Source organism: Danio rerio, chromosome 25 (genome assembly GCF_049306965.1).
Source record: "Danio rerio strain Tuebingen ecotype United States chromosome 25, GRCz12tu, whole genome shotgun sequence".
Taxonomy (NCBI): domain Eukaryota; kingdom Metazoa; phylum Chordata; class Actinopteri; order Cypriniformes; family Danionidae; genus Danio; species Danio rerio.
In genome coordinates, this window is record NC_133200.1 from 34382726 (window position 1) to 34406216 (window position 23491).

The 23491-nt window shown below is 36.2% G+C and overlaps 1 protein-coding gene across 15 annotated transcripts in view; it reads left to right on the forward strand.

Annotated features, from left to right (window-relative positions):
- The window catches only part of duox (dual oxidase), a 59218-nt gene that overhangs the window by 3868 nt on the left and 31859 nt on the right, over positions 1-23491 (forward strand). For 14 of the 15 annotated variants that reach the window (XR_012400501.1, XR_012400502.1, XM_073943293.1 and 11 more), the window contains 8 exons: positions 8660-8847; positions 10938-11142; positions 13474-13640; positions 14381-14441; positions 18534-18630; positions 19629-19719; positions 19988-20090; positions 21936-22102. Coding sequence is in view for 12 of the 15 variants with exons in the window: in XM_073943293.1 (XP_073799394.1) it covers positions 8660-8847; positions 10938-11142; positions 13474-13640; positions 14381-14441; positions 18534-18630; positions 19629-19719; positions 19988-20090; positions 21936-22102 (1079 nt within the window). In the remaining 3 variants the exon portion in view is untranslated. Of the gene's footprint in view, positions 1-7692; positions 8185-8226; positions 8848-10937; positions 11143-13473; positions 13641-14380; positions 14442-18533; positions 18631-19628; positions 19720-19987; positions 20091-21935; positions 22103-23491 lie in introns of those variants that run through there. The other variant, XR_012400503.1, reaches the window with a different exon arrangement.

The following is a 23491-nucleotide window of genomic DNA, read 5'->3' on the forward strand; positions in this document are numbered from 1 at the left end:
TGTCCTGAGGCAGGCTTCTCTTGGCCTAGGTGAACACCTTTCGGCACTTCACTTTACCGCCTACGGTCAGGGCCCCACCCTCACATATCATTGCATATATAGGGCTCAAAATTGCTGGTAACAAAAAAAATTTAATAGACATTAAAGAATCGCCCAAAACTAGACTAGTCATCAAATAGACAGGCTTTATATGTGTAGTGATTCATTTCTGTTTATTTGATGACTAGTCTAGTTTTGGCCTATAACTATTCTTAGTCTATTAGATTTTCACTGACAGCCCAAATTTAGCCTTTATTTAGCCAAGATGACTATGTTTAGATGTCTATTAGACATCTATTAGACATCTTTTAGACATCTTTTCAAAGCCAAAAATGCTTGCTGGTCCCTGAGGAGCATTTTATCGTTCACTGTAAAGGAAATGCTGGCTTCCACACACTTCTTCATGAAACTTGGTCGTTTTTTGCACGTTTAAGTAAATTGAACAAGAAACAATTGAGTTGTCTCGCCCAAAAAACTTCAGTTTTATTTTATTTTAGTTTATGTGTAGATGTTTTGACTTTAAATTTGAATCTAAAGCATCAAAACAATACAAACGTAATGCAACTTTAACATGTTGTACATTAGAATGTATCCTGTTTAATTGGATTCATGAAAAAAACTAAATTATGGCCATCAAACATTTTTAGCATTGTTGGACGCCCACAATTTCTAATTTTTTTAGAAATCAGAATATTTAGACTAATAATATTTTAATAGATATTTCATCAAAAACACCACTCACTGTGAAGGAAATGCAGAGTTCCACATTTCAGTCATGTAAATTAGTTATTTTTTAATAATAATTTAAATTAAGTTTGCATTAAACATGAAACATTTAAGTTGTCCCACCCAAAAAGAACAATTAAGAATTGTGTTGTGTATACAGAAGTGTTTGCTTTGGGTGTTTTAGACTTTGAGCTTAAATCTAAAGCATCAAAACAATAAAAGTCCAGGAGAAGTACTGAATGTTTCCAGTTTGATCATATTCTTTCCTGAAAAAAAATTATGACCATCATACATTTTTACAAGACACCTACAAATATGTCTTTTTTTATATAAAAAATATTTAGACTAACAATATTTCAATAAATATTTCATCAAAAACTGTAAAAAAAAAAAAAAAAAAAAAAAAAACTCTGTTCACTGTAAAAAATAATGCAGGGTTTCACACAGTTCCTTTACACAGTTTAAGTAGATTGAACATGAAAAAATTAAGTTGTCTCGCCCAAAAAACGTAAGTTTTATTTTATTTTAGTTTATGTGTAGATGTTTTAGACTTTAAATTTGAATCTAGAGCATCAAAACAATACAAATGTAATACAGAATGTATCCTGTTTAATTAGATTCTTGAAAAAAACTAAATTATGGCCATCAAACATTTTTAGCATAGTTGGACTCCCACTAAAATGTGATTATTTCTTAGATATCAAAAATATTTAGACTAATAATATTTTAATAGATATTTAATCAAAAACACCATTCACTGTAAAGAAAATGCAGGGTTCCACATTTCAGTCATGTAACTTAGTTATTTTACCAAGTTTTAGTTGATTGAACATGAAACATTTAAGTTGTCCCGCCCAAAAAGAACACCTAAGATTTGCGTTGTTTACATAGAGGGTTTTGTTTTAGGTGTTTTAGACTTTGAGTTTGAATCTCAAGCATCACAACAATAAAAGTGTAGGACAAGTACTTAGAATGTATCTTGTTTGATTATATTTTTCCCTGAAAAAAATTATGACCATCATACAATTTTACTAGACATCCACAAAAATGTCTTTTTTTTTTTTTTAGATAAAATACATAAATAAATAAAATAATGCTGGGTTTTACACAGTCCCTTCATGTAATAATAATTAAAAAAAACTTAAGAATTGTGTTATTTATATAGAAGTTTTTAATTTAGGTGTTTTAGACTTTGAGTTTGAATCTCAAGCATCAAAACAATAAGGGTGTAATACAACATTAGGTCACACTTTATTTTGATGGTCCGTTTGTTGAGTTTAGTTACATGGTATCTGCATGCCAACTAATTCTCATTGGATTATAAATTACTACTAGGTTAACTGTTAGGTTAGGGTTGTGGTTAGGGTTAGTGTAAGTTGACATGTACTTGCACAGTTTTTTTTATAGTCAGTTAAATGTCTGGTAAAGGAGCAGTATCAACAAATGTTAAGCAGACAGTCTGCTAATACTCAAATGGAGCATTAAAATAAAGTGTCACCCAACTTTAATATGTTGTACATTAGAATGTTTACTGTTTGAGTATATTTTTTTCCTGAAAATAAAATATGACCATCATACATTTTTAGGAGGCTTGCACTAAAATGTTATTATTTCTTAGATATCAACAATATTTAGACTGATAATATTTCAATAGATATTTCATCAAAAAATCGTTAAAATAAAAATAATGCAGGGTTCCACACAGGTCCTTCATGTAACTTAGTGATTTTTACAAGTTTAAGTGGAGTGAACATAAAACAATCAATATGTCCCGCCCAAAAAATGTAAGAATTGTGTTGTGTAGAAGTGTTTGCTTAAGGTGTTTAAGATTTTGGGTTTAAATATTAAGCATTAAAACAGTAAAAGTGTAATACAACTTTAATAGTTACATTAGAATGTTTCCTGTTTGATGAGAATTTCTTCCAGAAAAAAAAATTAAGATCATCATACATTTCTATACAAGACACCCACTAAAATGTCATTATTTCTTAGATATCAAAATATTTACAATAATAATATTTAAAAAAATATTTGTTCCTGTAAATTAATGCAGGGTTGTTTCAACACATTTTACATAAAAGTATTTTGTCTGAATTTGTGCTCAACCTCACAGATTCTTAAGAGTATTTGTCTATTTGTCTTATGTTGCACATATTTTTGGAAAAACCAAAGAAATAACATTAGATTAGATCACAATCCATGCTATTAACTACTGGCTTATTACCTGCCTATTGTTAAGATATTAACTGTTTATTAGTAGTTGTAAAGTACAATCTTATTCTGCGTGCCTTATTAAAAACCTAAACCCAACTTTTAGCTTACAAACTATTAATAAACACCTAATTAGTAGTTTAAAAAGCTATTAGTGTTAGTTAATGGTTTGCTAATACTGTGAATTGTGAACTAAACTAAAGTGGATGTTTTTTTTTTTTATTTCCTTTCGTAAATTGATCAAAACTTAGTTTATAATAGGTAATATTGTTAACAATGGAATTTGGACAATTCCATAGAGGATTCTGTTAGTATTTATATATTTTTTGAACCCTCAGATTCTAGATTTCCAAATAGTTTTGCCAAATATTGCTCTATCTTAATAAACCTTACATCAATAGCAAGCTTATTTATTATTATACATTACAAATTGATCTTAAGGACTAGTTTTGTGATCCATGCTCACATATTAGTTGCTGTTTCTCATGAAGAATGTTGGAACTTCCAAAATGGCAAAAGCATCATAAAATGACTCATTCATGAAATAGTCTACTAATAAAAACCCCTATCAAAAACCTACTTCTTCATAATGAAGTCAGTACATAAAGAATCATTTTTGAGTAATATCCTATTATCTGTAAAATCCTATTACCTTATTTTGTAAGACTCTTTGGAAAAAAGCATCTGCTAAATGACTTGATGTGTGAGGTGAGGTCATGAAAATGATTCATTAAATGAACTGATTCCCCTCTCTGTATTTAAGTTCACATGCACTAATTCCTATCAGTCAGAACTGCACAACATTTCAAATCTAGTTGAATGAGTTTATAAACAAAATGCATTCCTGCTGATAGTTCCGTTCAACCAAAAAATTAAAGGCTACAAAATATATTTCATGTAATGATGTGTTTATTCATTGTTGGTTTCCCATTGAACAATTTCTAAAAGAATTAGGTCACACTTTTAACTAAGATTTTCAGCTCAATAAACACCCAATTTGCTGCTTATTAATAGTTATTAAGGTAGCAGTTGGGTTTCGATTTCTGCAAAACTGTTGCAAACAATTTATATGGGTTGAATTTAAACAAATTAAATTTAGTAATGCTCAACTTAACTTGTTTTATTAAATTCAGCCTAATAACATTTTTTTTACAACCCCTTAACTTAATAAAAATGAGTAAATCTAAGGAATCATCTTTGAATATTTTTTTAGTGTATTGGGTAGGATTAGAGATTAGAATGTGTGCTTTATATAAGTACAAATAAACAGCTAATATCCTAATAATAGGCAGGTAATAGATCAGTATAATTATATAGTGCAAACTGGTTCTTAAACTAAAGTGTTGCTCTTTGTTTAGTGTGATAAACATTTTAAATATCTGAAGAATTGAAATTTGTGGAATGGAAAGACTCTACAGGTGTTGAAGCTTCTTCATTGATCTGTCAATGTCAACAAACAACCCTCATTTTAAAGGGTGTGTGCTTACTAGTGTGGCCAGACAAAAATCTGCAGACATTGTTAGCTATTTCTGCACAGAATTTTGTCAAAAAATGTGCTGATTTATGCAGAATGATTTTGGAAGTACAATAACAAAAAACCCAAAGCATAAAATAAATAAATAAATAAATAAATAAATAAATAAATAAATAAATAAATAAATAAATAAATAAATAATAATAATAATAATAAGTATTATTATTATTATTATTATTATTATTATTATTATTATTATTATTATTATTATTATTATTATTACTATTATTATTACTATTATTATTATAAATTTTAATTTTTTGTGATTTCTGAAGGATGACTCTGAAGACTGGAGTAATGATGCTGTAAATTCATCATTAAAATCGTTGGAATAAATGATTAAATTAAATTATAAACTACTTTTTTTAAAATAATTTTTTCGGGGTTTTCACCTTTATTTGGGATAGGAAAGTAGAGAATTGACAGGAAAGCATCAAGGGCAGAGAGGGGGGAAGGATCGGCATAGGACCGCGAGGTGGAATCGAACTGTGGAACCTTTGTGGAATGGAAAGACTCTACAGGTGTTAAAACTTCTTCATGGATCTGTCAATGTCAACAAACAACCCTCATTTTAAAGGGTGTGTGCTTACTAGTGTGGCCAGACAAAATATGCAGACATTGTTAGCTATTTCTGCACAGAATTTTGACAAAAAAATGTGCCGAATTATGCAGAATGATTTTGGAAGTACTATAACTAAACCCAAAGCATGACATAAATAATAATAATAATTATTATTATTATTATTATTATTATTATTATTATTATTATTATTATTATAAATTTAAAATTTTAGTGATTTCTGAAGGATGACTCTGAAGACTGGAGTAATGATGCTGTAAATTCATCATTAAAATCGTTGAAATAAATGATTAAATTAAATTATAAACTACTTTTTTTAAAATAATTTTTTCGGGGTTTTCACCTTTATTTGGGATAGAAAAGTAGAGAATTGACAGGAAAGCATTGGGGGCAGAGGGGGGGAAGGATCGGCATAGGACCGCGAGGTGGAATCGAACTGTGGAACCTTTGTGGAATGGAAAGACTCTACAGGTGTTAAAACTTCTTCATGGATCTGTCAATGTCAACAAACAACCCTCATTTTAAAGGGTGTGTGCTTACTAGTGTGGCCAGACAAAATCTGCAGACATTGTTAGCTATTTCTGCACAGAATTTTGACAAAAAATGTGCCGAATGATGCAGAATGATTTTGGAAGTACAATAACTAAAACCCAAAGCATAAAATTAATAATAATAATAAATAATAATAATATAAATTATTATAAATTATAAATTTTAGTGATTTCTGAAGGATGACTCTGAAGACTGGAGTAATGATGCTGTAAATTCATCATTAAAATCGTTGGAATAAATGATTAAATTAATTTTAAACAACTTTTTTTAAAATAACTTTTTCTGGGTTTTCACCTTTATTTGGGATAGGAAAGTAGAGTATTGACAGGAAAGCATCGGGGGCAGAGAGGGGGGAAGGATCGGCATAGGACCGCGAGGTGGAATCGAACTGTGGAACCTTCTGTGGAATGGAAAGACTCTACAGGTGTTAAAGCTTCTTCATGAATCTGTCAATGTCAACAAACAACCCTCATTTTAAAGGGTGTGTGCTTACTAGTGTGGCCAGACAAAATCTGCAGACATTGTTAGCTATTTCTGCACAGAATTTTGACAAAAAAATTTGCTGATTTATGCAGAATGATTTTGGAAGTAAATAATAGTAATAATAGAAGCAATAATAGTAATAGTAATAATAATAATAATAATAATAATAATAATAATAATAATAATAATAATAATAATAATAATAAATTATTTTAAATTGAAAATTTTAGTGATTTCTGAAAGATGAATCTGAAGACTGGAGTAATGATGCTGTAAATCATTAATGCTGGAAAGCATCGGGGGCAGAGAGGGGTGAAGGATCGGCATAGGACCGCGAGGCAGAATCGAACTGTGGAACCTTTGTGGAATGGAAAGACTCTACAGGTGTTAAAGCTTCTTCATGGATCTGTCAATGTCAACAAACAACCCTCATTTTAAAGGGTGTGTGCTTACTAGTGTGGCCAGACAAAAATCTGCAGACATTGTTAGCTATTTCTGCACAGAATTTTGACGAAAAAATGTGCTGATTTATGCAGAATGATTTTGGAAGTACAATAACTAAAAACCCAAAGCATGGAAAAAAAGATAATTATAGTAATTATAATAAGGTTTGTTTGGTAAAAAAAGCAAGTCTCTCATATAATACTTTTAATAAAAGACAGAAAATTTTACTTTACTTTGCCAACTGTATTTTAAATAAATCATATAAACATTTGCATATTAGTTGATAACATTACTGAAATTAGCAGTAAAGTACAGTAAACAAACTGATTCAATGATTGGCTAAAAAAATTGTGCATGAGTGAATTCTGTGTGTCTACTAATACGTTTTTAGACTTATGATTGAAGCAAATGGTTTAATTGAGGTATTCAGCACAAAAAGAAAACAAAACAAAAGCAGAAACAATTATTAAGATAAATAATAAACAGATGTGCCTCAGTGGTTAGCTCACAGCAAGAAGGTTGCTGGTTCGAATCCCGGCTGGACCAATTGGCATTTCTGTCTGGAGTTTGCGTGTTCTGCTTGTGTTAGAATGAGTTTAATAAATTAAATTGCCCATAGTGTATGAGTGCGTGTGTGAATGCAAGAATATGGGTGGTTCCCAGTACTGGGTTGCGACTGAAGGTCATCCGCTGCATAAAACATATGCTGGATTGACGGTTCATTCCGCTCTGGTGACCTCTGATAAATCAGAGACTAAGCTGAAGGAATTGGAATAAATAAAAAATTCTATTCAATTTAATTCATTTCACCTTTATTTGTACAGCACTTTTACAATGTAGATTGTTTCAAAGCAGCTTCACATAAAAGATCATAGTAAATTGAAACAGTTTCAGTCCAGTTTTCAGAGTTTAAGTTCAGTTTAGCTCAGTTCAGTGTGGTTTAATATTCAATACTGAGAGTTCAAACACTGTGGAGCAAATCCATCGATACGCAGCTCTACAGATCCCGAACCATGCAAGCCAAACTTTACCAATTGGCAAAAGTGAAGACTTAAAAAACCTTGAGAGAAGCCAGGCTCAGTTGGGCATGACCATTTCTCCTCTGGCCAAACGTCTTGTGCAGAGCTGCAGTCTAGGCGCCGGAGGCTGGAAGCTGGACCTCAGTGAAGACTCGTTTGTCCCTGGAGCATCGCAGGAATCAGCCTCATGCTCTCCACTCCTCCATGACCACCACAGCAGCAGCTCAGGATACGGCCTGGTCCAGGATATGGAAACCATGAGATCATCTTGTCGCTGGTCTTGGATAGAATCAGTGACGCTGCATAGTCTGGAGGCCTCGGGATGAGTATCCCCAGCTGGAAATAGAGAATAATTAGCATAGCTGCTGCTCATGGTGTATATAAACAAGATGCAAAAACCTGCGTGGGGCAAATTCATGTATCATACTGCTAAGTGATGCACTGAGTATATGCTTTACTAAACAGATAGGTCTTAAATCTAGTTGTGAATTGCGAGAGTGTGTCTGAGCCTTGGACATTATCAAGAAGGCTATTCCAGAGTTTAGGAACCATAAATGAGAAGGCTCAACCTCCTTTACTCGACTTTGCTATTCTAGGTACTACCAGAAGCCTTGAGTTTTGAGATCTTAAAGAGCGAGTTGGATTGTAGCGAGACAGTAGGTTGGTTAGATAAACAGAAGCTAGATTATTTAAAGCTTTATAGGTAAGGAGCAATATTTTAAATACAATACAAAACTTAACAGGCAGCCAGTGTAAGGAGGATAAAATTGGGGTGATATGATCATATTTTCTAGACCTGGTAAGAACTCTGGCAGCTGCATTTTGTACTAGCTGAAGCGAACAGAGCATTACAGTAATCCAGCCTAGAAGTCATAAAAGCATGGACTAGCTTTTCTGCATCTGAGATGGATAGCATATTTCGTAACTTAGCGATATTTCTTAGATGAAAGCAGGCAGTTTTTGTGACATGGGATATATGTTTTTCAAAAGTTAAATTGAAAATGATATATCAAATATGAAGCAAATGTTACTTTTTAATGGAAAGGATCATGTCTGTCCCTTTCACCGCAGGTTATCATGTGTGGTCTGAGATCTCCGAATCCCGCAGGGCCGGTTGTCCACCAGAGTTCATGCACATTAAAGTCCAAAAAGACGATCCTGTTTTTGTCTCCAACTCTTCACAGCCAGTGCTGCTTCAGTTCCAGAGGGCAGACTGGGACACGAGCACGGGCAAAAGCCCCAACAATCCCCGGACACAGGTGCGTGTATACTGTAATCATTATACACAGTGGATTTGGACAATAGTCCTGCTGAGGTTATAAACTAGTCTCACTGGAGAGGGGAGATATCTTATTGCTTGAGATGCAGTACAGTGGTAAAATTCACCCTATTCTCCCTTTTTTAGTAGGATCATGTGACACATCAAACTTATTGGAAATTTTAACAAGAGAAGCAACGGTGTGCTTGGTTTTAACAAAACTTTATTCTTAATGAGTTATTTACAGGTTTCTGACCACTTATAAAATGTGTTCAATGTGCTGCCCATTGTGTTGGATTGTCAATGCAACCCTCTTCTCGCACTCTTCACACACTGATAGCAACACCGCAGGAGAAATGCCAGCACAGGCTTCCAGTATCCGTAGTTTCAGGTGCTTCACATCTTGTATCTTCACACAACAGACAACAAAGATAGTGGGGCCATTCTTCATCAATAGAGACCACTGGATATTTGAAATTGCTACATGATGATGTGTTCCATGAGTTCCCCACGTTCCCTGAGTTTATTCAGCAAGATGCTGCTCCACCACATTATGAGTGTCAGGTCCGAGCATTCCTAGATGAACAGTTTCCTGAAAAGTGGATTGGTCATCGTGGGCCAGTTGAATGGCCCTCAAGGTCTCCCGATCAGACCCCATTAGACTTTTATCTTTGCAATCATCTGAAGGCAATTGTCTATTGTCTAAGTTTCCAAAAATGAACCTTCTGTTATTGATTACTGACGTTTCAACCCCATGAGTCCTTCATTCATTGTTGGAAAATTTGAAAGATGAAATCCTGCAGTTCTCTAATCCTATTACCATCAATGGGTGAAACAGCAAAAACAACTAATGTTTGTCTGTGTCTTCCATATTTGACCAGGGTGCACACGTTTACACTTGCATGTCACGCTGCTGACTCTAATGGCGATAGTAAATGCAAACCCTAATCTAACGTGGGAAAAAAAGATGAACAAAGTTGTATTTAAAGTTTTTTGCCACACAAAAGTCTTCTTAAGCCCCATTCACACCGGGCTTCAGCGTCAACGCTTGACTGAAGGCGTGTCTGAAGTTGGAGCTGACGCAATTGTCATAGCAGCATCAGCCAATGAAATTCAGTCAGCAATAGGCCACTGTCTGGCTGGTGTATTTGCATACAGCAATCTGATTGGCTGATGCTTCCGTCGGCGCTTGAAAAGTTGAGCAAGTCCCAACTTCTGCAGCGAGCAATGCCTCTGAATCGGCGCCGATGGATCCACAATACAGTTCGGCAATGCCTGACATCACCCATTCAAAGTGAATAGAAAGCGCTGACGCTGACGCCCCGTGTGAATGAGGCATTAGAGCTTCATTTGATTACAGCTGAATCTCTAAAGTCACATGGAATGATTTGACAACGTTTTTGGTTCCTTTTCTTGACTTTGAACATTCTGGACCAATAATGTCTACGGAAGATGAGGGAGCTCTCCGATTTAATCTAAAATATCTTAATTTGTGTTCTGAAGATGAATGAAAGTCTCAGTTGTTTGGAACAAATATGACACAATTTAAAATTGAGTACACTAACTCTTTCAGGAAGGAGACTATGCTTTTCAGGTAGTTGCTGTCAAACTGCTGAAATGCTCATCTGCTGAAATGGAGATCCCTTTCAAAAAGCAGCTGAAAACTCACCTGTTCAAACTTGCCTGTGTCTTAATTGTTTTATGCTATATGTTTTATTATTACAGTCTTTTTTTCTTTTAACTGTTAAATGTGCTTTGTTTATCTTTTAATCCTCATTTTACATTTTTTTCGTAAGGTTTTTGGAGTTTGCATGTTCTCCCCGTGTTGCTGTAGGTTTCCCTCACAGTCCAAAGACATGCGCTATAGCTGAATTGAATACGCTAAACTGGCTGTAGTTTATGAGTGTGTGTGAATGCGAGTGTGTATGGGTGTTTCCCAGTGCTGGGTTGCGGCTGGAAAAGCATCCGCTGCTTAAAACATAAGCTCAATATGTTGACGGTTCATTCCACTGTGGTGACCCTGATAAATAAAGGGACTAAGCCGAAGGAAAATGAATGATTGAATGAGTTGCTCCCTCTGACTGATTTCAGGTGAATCACGTGACGGCGTGGATCGACGGCAGCTCCATCTATGGATCCTCCAGCTCCTGGAGTGATGCCCTGAGAGAGTTTTCTGGAGGACGTTTGTCTTCAAGCTCCTCTCGGGACATGCCGAGGCGGAGCAGCAATGGGTACCTGATGTGGAGCTCACCAGACCCCAGCAGTGGCCCTGACTCTGGCTCTCAGGAGCTTTATGGTGAGTCATAAAGCAGACGTAGTGCATTTATTTATTCAATTCAATTCAATTCACCTTTTTTTGTATAGCGCTTTTACAATGTAGATTGTTTGAAAGCAGCTTCACATTGAATATTTTAGTAAATTAAAACAGTGTAGTCCAGTTTTCAGAGTTTAAGTTCAGTTTAGCTCAGTTCAGTGAGTTTTAATATTCAATACTGAGAGAGTCCAAACACTGAAGAGCAAATCCATCGATGCTGATTTATACTTCTGCATCAAGCGTATGCGTATGCTACAGCGCAGCCTACGCGTTCTCGCATAGCAATACGCAGTGGCTGTCGGCGTCACTGACATCTTAAAAAATGTAACTACACATCGCAACAAAGTGTAGCGCAAGCTCTGTAATTGGTCGGCTTGGTAGCGCTGACGAGTCTGGGCGGGACCGAGAGCTGCGAAAGCCCGATGGAGCGAGTGTTTACAAGTGTGGAGTCCCATGAAGGAGCTCTGGATGGAAAGTTTTGTTTTGTGTTTACCTTATGGCAGGCATGTCCAAGCTCGGTCCTGGAGGGCCGGTGTACTGCAAAGTTTAGTTCCAGCCCAAATCAGACACACCTGGGCTAGCTAATCAAGCTCTTACTAGCCTTTCTAGAAACATCCTTGCAGGTGTGTTTAGGCAAGTTGGAACTAAAATCTGCAGGACACCGGCCCTCCAGGACCGAGTTTGGACACCCCTGCCTTATGGTTAAACTTGTTGCACATCCACCAGTTCCTGCCTCAAAATGAGCGAGTTTGAGCCACTTGCGAACACCACCGAAGAAACTCATCACAGAGGAACATAAACACCTCAATCGCCTGCCAACTAGCGTTTCGAAAGTGTTATTGCAGAGCGACAGAAACAGCGCACAAAAGTGAATGCACAGCTACGCGCGTTGCAAGCGCCTTAGGTCACGCTGATCACTTGACGCAGAAGTATAAACCAGGCTTTATACTGTGCTATGCGTCAACGTGTGGGCTGCGTCGAAGCATACACGTACGCTTGACGCAGAAGTATAAATCAGCAACTAATGAGATAAGAATATTTGATTTATTTGAATTACATGGACAATTAATACATGTTAGGTAAATTACTTGAGTCATGTTATGTAAATGACTTTATTTATTGCATATCTTTATATTCGTTAATTAATTACTAAACAAACAAATGCTAATATAAAGTAAAAAATCAAGCTGAATAAACTAAATAGGTAGCTAATTTTTTAGCTTATATATTTGTCAATAAAAGCATTAATTACTTGATTTTTATGCATAAATATCTAAATAAAACAAACTAAAAAGATTGCAAATATATTATTTTATACATTTATTTGTCAAAAATATGAATGAGTGGATTTTTGAAATCCATAAATATTTAAAGAAACGAACAAACAAACAAATTATAACCTAATAAACACTTTAAGTTGTAATTAGTAGTTTATTGGTTAAAATTCATTCATTCATTTTCTTTTCTGCTTAGTCCCTTTATTAATCTGGGGTCGCCACCGCAGAATGAACTGTCTATTTATTTAATTATTTATTTATTTATTTATTTATTTATTTATTTATTTATTTATTTATTTATTTATTTATTTATCTATCTACTTATTTATTTATTTATTTATTTATTTATTTATTATATTATTTATTTATTTACTTATATTATTTATTCATTGTTGTTTTACTGTTTATTTAATAAATTATTGCTCCATGAATGAATAAATGAAGTACACACACCCCTTTTACAACTAAACAAATAAATAGATGACTAAAGAATTATATTAATCTATTCATTCATGTATCTACAGCATTTGATTGTTGGTACTTACCAGTAGTAGTAGATTTACAGTATATTATTGTAATATATTTACAATACATTTGTATACATTATTTTAGCAGTCACTATGGTTGTGTGGCAAACATTTCTAAGGGCTTCAGGTAAGGACTTCTTAGTCGTTTTTGCTCTTAATCTTGTCTTTTACAAGATTGAATCCTTTAGAATCAGCATTTGTCCACTAATACCCAAAACAATGTGTGGTTGTTTTGTTGCTTTAGAAAATTACTGTACATTACGCCATTGTGAGGCATGTAAAATTCTCTGAATAAACCACAACTGTTGCCCAACTCAAATAGTCAATCATTTTTGAACATAATCTTCAATTGAGGAACATTTACCTCTTGTATATACAGTATGCCTATCAAAGAATTAGCATTAAAGTAAAGTACAAGAGGACACTTGCATTGAAACTGCCTTGTGAACGCTCATAAAAAAAGCTTGCAAGTCGTGGTTTTGAAGTTGTAGTTTTTTGTGTGTCCTCAGAGTTCGGGAATGCCTGGGCCAATGAGAACATCTTTTCAGTCACCGAGGGAATTATTTGGTTTCGTTACCACAATTACCTGGCCTCCAAACTGCACAAGGAACATCCCTCTTGGTCAGACGAAGAGCTTTTCCAGCACGCTCGAAAGAGGGTCATTGCCACATTTCAGGTGAAACCAGTAATCCGCCATCACTGACTCACTTCACCTGACAGGTGCCAATTTGAGCGGCAGACCACAGGATAATTCACTCTACATACTCTGAACTCAGTGTTTCTCAGCCACGTTGCTGAAGGACCACCAGCTCTGCACATTTTCTATGTCTCCTTAACCAAACACTCATGATTCAGATCATCAGCTCATTAGCAGAGACAGAAAGACCTGTAATGGGTGTGACCGACAGACGAGACATCCAAATCATGCATCCACACTGCAAAAAATGCTTTTCTTACTTAGATTTTTGTCTTGTTTCTAGTGCAAATATCTAAAAGTTCTTAAATCAAGAAGCATTTTCTAGACAAGCAAAACGTATTGTCTTGTTTTAAGAAATAAAATGCCAAAATGAAGTGAGTTTTTCCTTAAATCAAGCAAAATAATCTGCCAATGGGGTAAGCAAAATAATCTTATCATAAATAGAAAACAAAAATTATTTTGCTTACCCCATTGGCAGATTATTTTGCTTGGTTTAAGAAAAAACTCACTTCATTTTGGCATATTATTTCTTAAAACAAGATAGTATGTTTTGCTTGTCTAGAAAATGCTTCTTGATTTAAGAACTTTTTAGATATTTGGACTAGAAACAAGACAAAAATCTAAGTAAGAAAAGCATTTTTTGCAGTGCAGGAACATGATTGAGAAACAATGCCCTAGCATACGAGTCTGATTTGAGAACATGTTTCATCTTTTCACAGAACATCGCATTTTATGAATGGCTGCCTGCCTTTTTGGGAACACATGTGACTTCATATCCAGGTGAGAGAGTGAATGTGCACACAACAACAATGTAAAATGAAACCGCAGGGCATTGAGTACTATTAACACATGATTTAAAACATTCAGGTACATTTAAAATTATTTTCCATTTGTTTTCCTTAAACTGGAATGATACACAGCAGGTATATATTTTACAGTGAACTGAATTCGTTAATAATGTAAATAATGGATTCTGAAATGTGACGGCGAACATCTGATTCTGTGACAGAATTGATCGTAACAAAGTTGACATTTTACATTTACATTTAGTCATTTAGCAGACGCTTTTATCCAAAGCGACGTACAAATTCATTTCAATTCAATTCAGCTTTATTTGTATAGTGCTTTTACAATGTAGATTGTGTCAAAGCAGCTTCACATAAATGGTCATAGTAACTGGATCAGGGTATTTCACTTTTTATTGTTTAAGTTCAGTTCAGTTTAGCTCAGTTCAGTGTGGTTTAAAGTCATTACTGAGAGTCCAAACACTGAAGAGCAAATTCATCGATGAGTAGCTTTTCATATCCTGAACCATGCGAGCCAGTGGCGACAGCGGAGAAGGAAAAAAAACTTCACCAATAGGAGAGTGAAGAAAAAAAACCTTGAGAGTACCAGACTCAGTTCGGCACGACCATTTTAATTTCTCCGCTGGCCAAAAGTCTTGTGCAGAGCTGCAGTCTCAGCACTGGAGGCTGGAAGCTGGCCTCAGCGAAGACTCGTCTGTCCCTGGAGCGTCAGTGGAATCAGTCTCCTGCTCTCCACTCCCCCATGACCAACAGCGCAGCAGCAGCAGCTCAGGATACGGCCTGGTCCCGGATATGGACACCTTGGGAGCATCTCGTCGATGGTTTTGGGTCCAATCAGTGACTCCGCATAATCTGAGGACCTCGGGATGAGTATCCCCAGGTGGAAATGGAGAATAAAGAGAATAATTAGTGATGCTAATTAATCTCAAATGAGGACAAGGAAGCAATTTACACAACTATAAGAGCAACAATGAATAAGTGCTGTAGGCAAGTTTCAGGTGTGTACAGTGTAAGAAGCAAGACATTAGTAATTTTTGTTTTTCTGTAATACAGCTAGCGGTGGAGCCAGAGAGGAAATTGCAGATTAGGAAGGAAAGTGGAGACTAAATAGTTGAGTTTTTAGTAGTTTCTTGAAGACAGCGAGTGACTCTGCCGTTCTGATGCAGTTAGGGAGTTCATTCCACCAACTGGGCAGATTGAATGCGAGAGTTCGGGAAAGTGATTTCTTTCCTCTTTGGGATGGAACCACGAGGCGATGTTCATTCGCAAGTTTCTGGAGGGCCTATAAATCTGCAGAAGTGAGAGCAGATAAGAAGGAGCAAAGCCAGAAATCGCTTTGTAAGCAAACATCAGAGCTTTGAATTTGATGCGAGCAGCAACTGGCAAGTTGCTACCTTTTAGGTAAGTTAGGATGATCAAATTTGTTTCTGTTGTGCTTAATAGCAGAGTAATGAGAGATATTTTTTGAGAAATTGTTATAACTTTTTTTAAAAGTCAAGTTTACATACAATAAGATTATTCTGCCTCTAAAAAACTGAGATGATGATGTCAAGGTTTTGGAAGTTTCTGATTGGCTAATTGACAACATTTGAGTTAATTGGAGGCACAACTGTAGAATGGTATTTAAGGAAAACCTCAAACACACTGCTTCCTTGTGTGACAACATGGCAAAATCAACAAGCCAGAATCAACAACAAATCCAGATTACAATTTGCTAAATTACACTGGGAAAAAGACTAATGTTTGGAGACATGTCCTGTGATCTGATGGAACTAAGATTGAACTGTTTGGCCATAATGACCAGTGTTACATTTGGAGGACAAAGGGAAAAGCTTACAAGCCTACGAACACCATCCCAACTGTGAAGTATGGGGGCGGCAGCATCATGTTGTGGGGCTGTTTTGCTGCAGGAGGGACTGGTCCACTTCACAGCATAGATGGCATCATGAAGAAAGAACATTATGTAAAAATACTGAAGCAACATCTCAAGACATCAGCCAGGAAATTAAAACTTGGCCACAAATGGATCTTCCAAACAGACCATGACCCTAAGCATACTGCCAAATTAGTTAAAATGTGCTTTAAGGAGAACAGAGTGAATGTTTTGTAGTGGACATCACAAAGTCCTGATCTCAATCCTATAGAAAATTTGTGAGCAGAGTTGAAAAAGCTTGTGTGAGCAGGACAGCCAACAAATCTGACTCAGTTACACCAATTCTGTCAGGAGGAATGGGCCAAAAGTCCTTGAAACAATTGTGAGAAGCTTGTGGAAGGATACCCAAAACATTTGACCAAAGTTATACAGTTTAAAAGCAAAGCTAAAAAAATACCAAGGAAATGTGTGTAAACTTTTGACTGTCTAGAAATTAATAAAACATTCTCAAAAAAAAAAAAAAACATTCTCTCATTATTCTTGCATTTAATAGTTAGCATTGTTAAACTAATTTACTAATGAATAAAAATCCAAAGTCATGCTTTGACTCTCAATCCTATAGAAAATTTGTGAGCAGAGTTGAAAAAGCTTGTGCGAACAAGACAGCCAACAAATCTGACTCAGTTACACCAATTCTGTCAGGAGAAATGGGCCAAAAGTCCTTCAAACAATTGTGAGAAGCTTGTGGAAGGATACCCAAAACATTTGACCAAAGTTATACAGTTTAAAAGCGAAGCTAAAAAAAAATACCAAGGAAATGTGTGTAAACTTTTGACTGTCTAGAAATTAATAAAACATTCTCAAAAAAAAAAAAAAAACATTCTCTCATTATTCTGGCATTTAGCAAATGTAAATGATTTAGGCAATCCTAACGGACCTAAAATCGTAAACGTTTAGTATGATTTAACACCAGACATTTAAAAACAAATGGTTATGTTCCTTTTTTTAAAGTGTATGCAAATTTCTGGTTTCAACTGTAAGTGCATGAACCGAACAAACTCCAGCAAGACACTTCACATGTCTCAGATAGTTTCCTCCTGCACTAGCAGCTGGAGATTAATTAAAAGCTGAGACTGGAAATTAACGCAGGCTTTATGCCACAAGTCAAAAGGCAATCTGTGGTCTGGTAAAATATACCTTACAGCTTAGCAGCTGACAGCATGTAGTTGGTGTCTACGTCAGTACAGGCTTCCACATGCCAAGTGTGTAATTTTTGCTGAGTGCATTATTGCAGTACATGCGGCAACTGAACTTAATGCACTGTAAGTGACCGTCATGTTATGTAAATGACTTTATTTATTGCATATTTTTATATTCGTTAATTAATTACTAAACAAACAAATGCTAATATAAAGTAAAAAATCAAGCTGAATAAACTAAATAGGTAGCTAATTTTTTAGCTTATATATTTGTCAATAAAAGCATTAATTACTTGATTTTTATGCATAAATATCTAAATAAAACAAACTAAAAAGATTGCAAATATATTATTTTATACATTTATTTGTCAGAAATATGAATGAGTGGATTTTTGAAATCCATAAATATTTAAAGAAACGATCAAACAAACAAATTATAACCTAATAAACACTTTAAGTTGTAATTAGTAGTTTATTCGTTAAAATTCATTCATTCATTTTCTTTTCTGCTTAGTTTCTTTATTAATCTGGGGTCGCCACCGCAGCATGTAGTTGGTGTCTACGTCAGTACAGGCTTCCACATGCCAAGTGTGTAACTTTTGTTGAGTGCATTATTGCAGTACATGCGGCAACTGAACTTAATGTACTGTAAGTGACTGTAAAGTCAAACATTTCCAAATTAACACTAGTCAACTACAAAAACAAAATGCTTCACGCAATCCTTTTATCATGGTGAAGATCCATACTTCATTGACATGACTACAATATAATATTTAGAAAGTCATAAAAGTTCAATAGTGTTATAATAGTAACATTCAAGGGTTTAATTCCAATGAGTGTTTCAGTGAGTGTCCTATTAAGGTTTAAAAGAAATATCCAGAAGAGCATAATAGGGGCAATTTAACAGTAGTTAGTGAAAAATGTCTAATATGAGGGAACAACAGAATAAATGACTCACAGATGGCAGCTCTTGTTTTTTTTTCCCTTCTGGCAGGTTATCAGAAGTATGTTGATCCAGGGATCTCAGTGGAGTTTGAAGCCGCTGCTGTGAGGTTTGGACTGACTCTTGCGCCCCCTGGTGTATATAAAAGGTGCATTTCTCTAATTCACTACTGTAAAACACTGTAAAATATCTGATCGGATGTCATTTATTACAAAGCACTGTTAATCATGTTGGTAAAGTACTGAATTTAAGGGTTCAAAGGGGTCTGTAAGGGTCTTAGGTTGCTTTTGTTTGATTTAAAATGTTAATATATGTAAAGTAATGTAGGGGGTGACATGGTGGCTCACCTTACCACAAGAAGCTCACTGGTTCAAGCTTGGTCAGTTTGCATTTCTGTGTAGAGTTTGCATGCTCTCCCCGTGTTGGTGTGGGTTTCCTCCGGGTGCTCCGGTTTCCCACACAGTCCAAACACATGCGCTATTGGTGATTGGAAAAAACTAAATTGGCCGGTGTGTATGCGTGTGCTGGAAACATATGCTGGAATAGTTGTGTGTTCATTCCGCTATGGCGACCCCAGGCATACCTGCCATCATCTGTCTTTAAAAATCCAGGAGGGGTGTTAGGTTTGGGGGCGAGGTGTCTGAATAACACTGTTGAGAACCGGATACTGCGAACTGTGGTGATAGTAACTACTATGAAGCGTTTTTCGGGCCGCTGCTGCGATCGGGTCCTATACAAACCACAGAACCACGCATGTTTAGGCACACACAATCCAGCACACATGATCTAGGCAAACCATACATGGTTACGATGGTTGTAAATGTTATTAACATCTTCTCGGACATCATCATCATTATATTTTTATATATGTTGTTAATAAATATTGTACACGAGTTTTCCAGTTTAAATAACAAAATGGGTGGGTTGCGGAAGATGGGTCTGAAATTGTGTTGGCAGGTATGGACCCCAGATTTATAAAGGGACTAAGGTAAATGAATGAATATATGTGTAATGTATTCTCGTAGTGTAAAAGCAGAGTTTACACTATCATTACTAATCGATTGTAAATAATTGAATGCAGTAAAAGTCATTGGAAAAGTAGTGTACATATGAAATCCTCAACATTTCTTTGTATTTTTAAATTAGGAACAGGACGTGTCACTACAGAAGTGTTGTGAACGATGATGCCAGTAAATCTCCAGGCCTGCGTTTATGCAACACCTTCTGGAACCGAAATGTGAGTCATAATAGGCAGGGTTTGGCTTGCCTCATGCTTCAGTATAATTCTGTGCAATTAAAAAATTAGACATAATGGGGTTTGTTTTGTTCTGAACTTTGTTAGAGCTTTTCTTTTCAGAATAGCAGAACATTTTCAGACATTTTTATAAATTTTTAGACGACACAATACCAATGTTTAACCTTCAGAAGAGTTCAGAAATGAGTATCTTGTTCAATCTTTATATTTGCTCTGTTGAACATTTGAAGGTTTATTTTGTCTGCTTTAGAATCCACACCTGCAGTCCAGTCTGGATGTGGATGAGTTAATAATGGGCATGGCTTCCCAGATCGCTGAGCGAGAGGACAACATCATTGTTGAAGATTTGAGAGGTTTGCTTTTATTTCAAATCATTTCATATTAACGTGAAGGGCTAGATTTACTAAAAGTATGAAGTAGCACCACAATTCAATAAAACTCAGTTTGAAATCAAAATGGTGGATGTGTCTAGTACGTTCTATAGGTGATTCTACTGACACAGTGTGCAAATCATACATTTTCATAATGACCTATGCAACATATAAAGCAACATGTATAGAAGACACATAAGGCATGTATAGTTTCCTAATGTCACAGGCACAAGGGTTAATGTACATCCAGCTTGTTGTTCTCAAAGAGTAAAGCCAGACAGGCTTATCAGCTTTTTATTCTGCTAAACACACCAGCTGGATATACATTATCCCAGTTATTACACTTTACACAACTTTACACAAAACTAAACAATTAAGCTGCGCTCACAGTGGACTCTTTTCCCCATAGACTTCCATTCATACGCACGCGAATGCGTCAGACCGGAAACGCAAGGTCATGCTACAAGTTTTGAAGTTTAAGTTTGGTGAAAATCGCATCACTTGACTGCATGAACCAACCAAAGATCAAAACAGGAGCTCTCTGGACAAAAATTTTAAATATGGACCAATCGCTCACTTTTTTAAATGTGTAATCCTCTTGTTTAATCCTGCCTCTTATCACAGCACCGTACGACAGAATTTCACAAGCTCGAACTCTAGTGTGACCGCAGCTTTAAACACAAAATATTAATCTGAGCTGTATTAAATTTGCTAGCACTTAAACGTAAAGCGTACAGAAAGAAAAAAACTAATTACAAAGGGCTGGATGCAGCCTACACTAACCTGTTTATTGTTGTTATTATTATTCAGTCGTAAGATGACACAAAATTACAGAAAAGCATAAAAATAAAGTAGATGAAGATAGTCAGCAACTACAGGATGTTACTGGTACCCCGATGAGCCCATGTTATTAATGCAATCTCACGGCAATTTGTAATCTTCTGATTTAGTGGCTAATTTGTGCGAATTTGCACAATCTAATTCATACAGTTTAGTATGATTTGGTCATCCACCAAAGACGGTTGGGTTTAGAGGTGGGGTTGGGTGCCACACCTTTATAAAATCATACCACTGAATTCGAACGAATTAGCCAATTAACTGACGTAAAATATTTACATTTTCTCATGAGATCAGGCTGGTTTTATTAGCTTAATACATGGGTGCTTAAATTCGGTCCTGGAGGGCCGGTGTCCTGCTGTGTTTAGTTCCAACTTGGTTCAACATACCTGCCAGGATGTTTCTAGTATACCTAGTAAGAGCTTGATAAGCTGGTTCGCTGTGTTTGATTAGGGATGTAGCTAAACTCTTCAGGACTTCAGGAGTTTGGGGTAGAGGTCTGCATTCCCGCGGCTGACCCGACCAGATTTCTGCGGCGCGGGCATGAATTTTCGAATAAAGCACGGGAGCGGTCGATAACGGGTTTAATTTGGGATGGGAGCGGGCCGTCGAGTAATATCGCTCCCGACTCCCGAGCGAGCACGCGTATGTATGTGTGTAAATGAAATAGCGCGATGCTGTGTTTAGCTTGTTTGTTGCTGTGTGTATGTGTGTGTGTGTGCGCACGCGCGAATGAGAGGTGTGTGTGTGCGCACGCGCGAATGAGAGGTGTGTGTATGTGCGCGCGGGAATGAGAGAGAGAGCTTTGCCTGTGTGTGTGCTTGGTGCTTATGTGTGCCTGAAAAGGAAACTCAGACAAATGCTTGTGCAAATATTCTTCGTTCTGTTTCCTGATTAATGTTTCACTGCATGTCTTTAAATCCTGGCAGTAGAGGGTTTGGGTCGCTCCAAGAAGAAATAGTAAATATATTTTATTTTTTTCTCCTTCAGACTACATGTACGGTCCCCTGCGGTTCTCGCGCTCTGATGCAGTGGCGTTGACCATCCAGAGGGGGCGTGATTTTGGGCTGCCCAGCTATAATCAGATCAGAGAGGCCCTCAGCATGGCGCCGGTCAACAGCTTTGAGGATATCAACCCTAAACTGAAGGACACAAAGGTGATCGATAATACCCAAAATGCCCTTAACATACTACTCATTGTTCAGATCTAGTCTGCCAGGGTATATTAATGGTGGATATCTTCTTTCGTAAAATTTAGTTCTGAAATATCTTTCCAGTGATATTGATTATTATTGATATTGATAGTGATTATTGCCCAGAGCTTCGTTTCTCGAAGTGAAGTTCATTTATAAACTAATTTCGAGAGGATCTTATGCTTATGATAGCTTGTGGATGATCCCGCATTATTCAATTCATAATTCACCAATCAGACGATTCCTAAGCCACTATAAATACTCTAAGTTCCATATAACAGCCATCTTCGTTTTGAAGAATCCCCCCTTCCACCCCTGCTTCTCCTCCTTTCCTAGATGGGTGGCACGGTGGCCCAGTGGTTAGTACTGTTGCCTCACAACAAGAACATCACTGGTTCTAGTCCTTACCAAGCCAGCCGATGTTTCTGCGGAGTTTACACATTCTCCCCGTGCTCACGTGGGTTTCCCCCGGGTTTCCCGGTTTCCTCCCACCATCCAAAAACATGCAACTTAAGTTAATAGACTAATCCAAATCGGCACCATAGACATGCTCCTAGTAAATAGTTATCTCTTAAGAACAATCACTATCTGTTCATTAGCTACTACAGCAGGGAAGTTCTCGAGATCTACCTGAGCTCAAACTCCCCTCAAGCCTTGCAAACGGGAGGGAGCCCTGGGCTTGAGGATCTTATGAACTCAGGGCTCTCTCCCAGGACAGCATCCCAAACAAGCTTTATAATCACCCGTCAGCTAAGTGTGAACTCTTGAAACCTGCTTAAGGCTATGTCAGTCTTAAGTTGTATCTTAGTGTTAATTTGTGTTTCCCGACGCTATCTTAGTTAAGTATAGCAACTTGCAAAGTCACACAAAGAAGGTAAACCTGAAGCAACCTCTTTAAGTTATAGCTAAAGGGGCACACCAAAAAATGGCATAACTTAAGATGTACCTTTAATGTCTTCATACCCCACTAAGAGACAACGTTATACGGAAACGTAGCACACATCATAAAACAAAAATCTTTTTCATTGTTCATTCAGGGCTAAAAGTACATCCTAAAATACATACGTAGCAGTATATGGTACGGTGCTACTGTAATTTGACATCAAGCATGCTTCTGACAGCAATGTTTATTTCTGCCATTGTAAATTCTGCAATCATTTCCTCACCCATGACTTGTTTCAAATCAGTTTAAGTTGAATTGAGTTGTAGTGTATTGTACTAAAGATGAAATTTTGAAGTATTTTTGGAAACCAGAAACCATTGACATCCATAGTACTATAGGGAAAATAGATACTATGAATGTCAATAATAGCCCCTTTCACACATACAGACCTGTCCGGAAAATAACCGGCA